Consider the following 4,648-nt stretch of genomic DNA (forward strand, 5'->3'; position numbering starts at 1 on the left):
ATTTTGGGAAGACCAAGGCGCAATCCAATGCAAAGAAACGCAAGCGTTCTGAGAGTGGTTTGAACTGGACAAAGAAAAGTTGTTTCTTTGAGTTACCATATTGGGCAGACCTCCTTCTTAGGCATAATTTGGATTTAATGCATGTGTCAAAAAATGTCTCAGAGGCTGTCATTGCCACAATTATGGATATTGAAAACAAAACCAAAGACCACTGGTTGTGTCGTCAAGATTTGAAGGATTTGGGTTTGAAAAAAGAGCTACATTTGATTCCAAATGGCGACTCTTATATCATGCCACATGCCTGTTACAGCCTAACCAAGGAGGAGAAAAAAAAAGTATGTGAGTTCTTGAATTCTGTCAAATATCCAGATGGGTTTGCCTCAAACATTTGCCGATGTATAAAGAATGGCCAGTTTCAAATTTCTGGAATGAAAAGTCATGACTTCCACATTTTTATACAAAGGCTACTCCCACTTGCAATCCGTGGAAGTTTAACAAAAGAAGTTCGGCAAGTGCTATTCGAGTTAAGTGAATTCTTCAAAAAATTATGTGCTAGAACATTACATAGAGAGGTTCTGGAGGAGTTAGGCCAAAAAATTGCAGTCATCTTATGTAAATTAGAGAGGTTGTTCCCTCCAGCTTTCTTCGATATAATGATGCACTTGATGGTTCACTTGCCTGCTGAAGCTATCCTTGGCGGTCCAGCTCAATATCGTTGGATGTTCCCATTTGAGAGGTAGAGAGTTGTACATATAGCCTTGTAAGTTTTTTTTTTATTAAAGACCACTGCAATCTTCTAATTTCTTTTATTTTCCTTTGAGAAAGACATATGGCAGTGCTGAAAAGTTATGTTGGGAATAAGGCCCGGCCAGAGGGATGCATTGCTGAGCGGTACATAGATAAAGAATGCTTGACATTCTGCTCTATGTACCTAGACAATATTGATACGATATTCAACAAGCCTGAACGAAACAATGATAGGGGATATAATACTGGTGAATTGTCCATTTTTTCATGCCCTGGTCGTCCATTTGGAGGGCCCAAAAGGGGCAATTTCCTTGACTCAGAGCTGGAAAAAATTCATACATTTATATTGAACAATTGTGATGAGCTTGAGGACTATATAAAGTAAGCTTTTAATGTTAATTAAAGCTTGTACCTTTGTTCTATATTTTGATATGTTCAAAGGCAAATTTATACAAGGTGATTGTTTTTGTCTATAGTGCGCATAAAATGGAGTTGGAGGCAGAGAGTGCTGAAAATGTGGACCAAAGGCACGATAGAGAATTTGCAAAATGGGTTAAACAGCGTGTATGTTTGTAGTGTCATTTGGACAGCCTACTTTTTTTTATCTCTAATACAATAAATTACTGATTTAGGTGAAATTGTCCTTACTAGGTTATGTATGGCAGCGAGGCTTCCAATGGTGAGCTTCGAGCATTAGCATTTGGGCTAGACAACCGAGTTTGCATGTATACGGGCTGCATGGTTAATGGGTATAGGTTTCACACGAAAAATCGGGAAAGGCAAAGAAAGACTCAAAACAGTGGTATTGTAGTTAGAGGTGAGCATGGTAACAATATGATCGATTTTTATGGTGTGATACAACAAATTATTGAAGTAAGATACTGGCTCGGGAAAAAAAAGGTTATAGTATTCAAGTGTGACTGGTGGAAGACCGATGATAGTGCTGGGATGCAAGTGGACAAAGAATGGGGTATCACAAGTGTCAATTCGTCCAGAAAATGGTATGAAGACCAACCATATGTCCTCCCTCAACATGTCCAACAAGTCTTTTATCTTGAAGACTTGAAACTAGGCAAAAACTGGTTTGTCGTCGAGAGGTTCAGTCCAAGGCACTTGTATGATGTTCCTGAAGATTTAGAAAAAGAACCAATGGTTGAGGAAATATATCAAGAAGAAGCAACTGGGGATTTCACTATTATAATAGACCTCGACAATCCACCATTACTTTCAAGAGAAGACAATGAGATACCGAAGGCTGTACCTTCATCCATTGTACATGCTGAGAAGTCAAAAAATAGCTCAAATGGCACCTTTGAAGACTTCATTAATGATGATGATGAAGTGAATGAACATGAGTCTAACAATGAGGAAGACGAAGAGGAGATTCTTAGTGATAATGACATCGATTCGGAATAGGTGAAATTGATGAGGACTACATGACACTAAATTTAATCTCTTTAACTCCGGCTAACTAGTTTTTATTCCTAAATTATACTATGCTGTAACACTAACTTCTTGTTACTTTTAGATGGCTGGACCAGGAAAGCGAGGCCAAATGCTGCAGAGAAAAGCTCAAGGTGCACAACAGCCTGCAATACCTAATTCAGTTGGAAGCAATCAACCAAGAAGTGCATCCAAGAGTGTATCCTCAGAGGATGCAATATATGTCACTCCAACTTCTTCACCTAGAGAAATTGCTAGTGAGAGTAGGATGATACACCATCAGACATCTGAGTCTCGTGCATCCGGAGAAAATGAGACAAATCCAGTTTCGGATGAGCAAGAAAATGGTAAGTTAGACTTCATTTTCACGGCTGAAATTAAAAATCAAGTTTCTATTTCATGACTGACTTTGTTAATGTGGTCAAAGTAATGTATGGACTGATATTTGTTAATAGCTATGCTGCTGTCAGCAAGAAGAAGAGGACGTACACGAAATCTATCATTATCAAAAAAAAGGGAGGCTAATGAGACGCTCACCATTGAAATTGATGATTGTATTCGGCGGATTGTTGGGAAGGATTCTCAATACTTCATCACAGAAGGGGGTTGTGTTGTTAGGAAGGCTGCTAGGCTTAATGTTCCAAAGTGGTCCCATCTCAATCCCGGTGACCGAGAAGGCATATACAGCACGGTTACGGTATTTGTTGTCCTGCTAATACTCTAATTTCATCCAGAAAGTAAGAGAGATTTTACTGCTTTAGATTTGCTTGGTTTTAAGTAGATTGCACTGTTATTGTAGGATGACTTTCGATTTTCAGAGCACATCACCTCAAAAACTGCTATTAATAGGCAGTTAAACACACAATATCGAAACCATCGATATCGGCTTCACAAGTATTTCCAGAGTTTTGAATCAAGGCAAGAAGCATTGAGGCAAGTTCCTGAAGGTGTGAGTGAAGAAGATTGGAAGTGGCTGGTCAGCTACTTTGAAAATGATGAATTTAAGGTTAGCTTGTCAAAATAACCTATCCTTTTATTAAATTTCAGATTTCACTTCACAAATTTGCTAATCTTTGTCAGTTAAAATTTTCACTAATTTGTGGCAGAAAATTAGTGAACGTAACAAGCAAAATCGTGCCAAAAATGACTGCTACACTACTGTTGGCACAAAATCGCTTGCAAGAGTTGTTGAGGAAAAGGTAATCTGAAACCCAGCCAACAGTTGTACATGTACATCCTTTTTGTCATATGACTGAAAATGAAAAAATTGAAAATTTGGACAGAAAAGGAAAGAAGATGTCGAGCTTTCAGAGATAGACATGTTTGAGTTAAGTCGAAAGTCAAAGAAGTAATGGGGGCTGGTAAATGACAAAGCAAAAGAGACCTTGGTGAGCTGTTTCACTTGGATAATGGATTTTTAAATTATTGACATCCATTCCAGCTACATAATGATCATATTTTTTACTTGCCTAGGACAAAATGAGGGAATTGCAGGCTACAACTTCAATGACTAGCAAGGAAATATGCGAGCATGAACTTGGTTACATACCTGGACACATCCGCAGTCGTAGTGCAACCAAGAAGCAAGCTGCTGAGGTAGAACGCTGGAGGCATGAGATTGAGGACAGCCGAAAAAGAGCAGATGAAGCAGAAAAACGAGCTGCAGAAGTAACTCAACAATTCACTGCTCAGCAAGAGTTGATTAAGACCTTGCAACAGCAACAAACAGAAACAAGAAGCCTGTATGATGAGTTAGCTAACCAGCTGAAAGACTTGCGAAAATAAGCAACTTCTGTGTCAGGTATAAATAAATTATTTGCTCTTCATATCCTTCACAATTGAGGCACTTGAATTCTGGTTCTACAAAATAGAGATTCATTTTTAATACAATTGGGTTGCTTGATGTCAATTTAGTTGCTTGATGGCACTTGAAATCTGGTTCCACCAAATCTGATTCCTGTTTAATGCAATTGAGTTGCTTGAGGCTGATTTAGGTGCTTGAAATCTTGTTCATGTTTAATTACAGCCATTGAGGTGCTGGATGTTGCAACCAAAACTTTAGTGTTTTTAAAGCAAAGGTGTTTGAACGTTGGGATGTATTCCACTTTTTTCTTTGTCGAACTCATCTAAATTTTTCTGTATCAGAATTTTTTTTTTGTGCTAAGGAAAAAGAGGCACCTGTGATTGTGTGTGTGTGTGTGTGTTTTTTTTCTTGATATACTGTGTGGTTCACGATCATCTAGGCTCTCAATGATTTTAGGATTTTATTGTTGTTATTGTTATTGTTATTGCATATATATTTGTGAACATGCAGATATTTATTGTGTTTGTATTGTTATTCTATATTTCACAGAATATACATTCAATGTCTTATTTGCTATAATTTCACTTTATTTTTGTGTTAAGCAATTTACTTAGATTGCTATAATTTCAAATTAGAGTGACATTAGTTTTTATA

The 4,648-nt window shown here is 37.6% G+C and overlaps 1 protein-coding gene across 1 annotated transcript; it reads left to right on the forward strand.

The window, feature by feature from the left end:
- Window positions 1–2,275: 2,275 nt before the first annotated feature.
- Window positions 2,276–3,542, forward strand: LOC113774401. The gene is made up of 5 exons (XM_027318944.1): window positions 2,276–2,537; window positions 2,646–2,887; window positions 2,990–3,196; window positions 3,297–3,389; window positions 3,474–3,542. The coding sequence occupies exons 1-5, from the start codon at window positions 2,276–2,278 to the stop codon at window positions 3,540–3,542; spliced, it is 873 nt and encodes a 290-aa protein (XP_027174745.1).
- The last annotated feature ends 1,106 nt before the right edge of the window (window positions 3,543–4,648 follow it).

The sequence above is a fragment of the Coffea eugenioides genome, chromosome 6, assembly GCF_003713205.1.
Source record: "Coffea eugenioides isolate CCC68of chromosome 6, Ceug_1.0, whole genome shotgun sequence".
Taxonomy (NCBI): Eukaryota; Viridiplantae; Streptophyta; class Magnoliopsida; order Gentianales; family Rubiaceae; genus Coffea; species Coffea eugenioides.

Excerpts from the sequence above, each read along its gene's own strand:
- LOC113774401 (XM_027318944.1), top strand. The coding sequence starts at position 2,276 with ATGGCTGGACCAGGAAAGCGAGGCCAAATGCTGCAGAGAAAAGCTCAA. Across the intron at positions 2,538-2,645 it reads TTCGGATGAGCAAGAAAATG|CTATGCTGCTGTCAGCAAGA; the intron begins GTAAGTTAGACT and ends ATTTGTTAATAG. Across the intron at positions 3,390-3,473 it reads CAAGAGTTGTTGAGGAAAAG|AAAAGGAAAGAAGATGTCGA; the intron begins GTAATCTGAAAC and ends AAATTTGGACAG.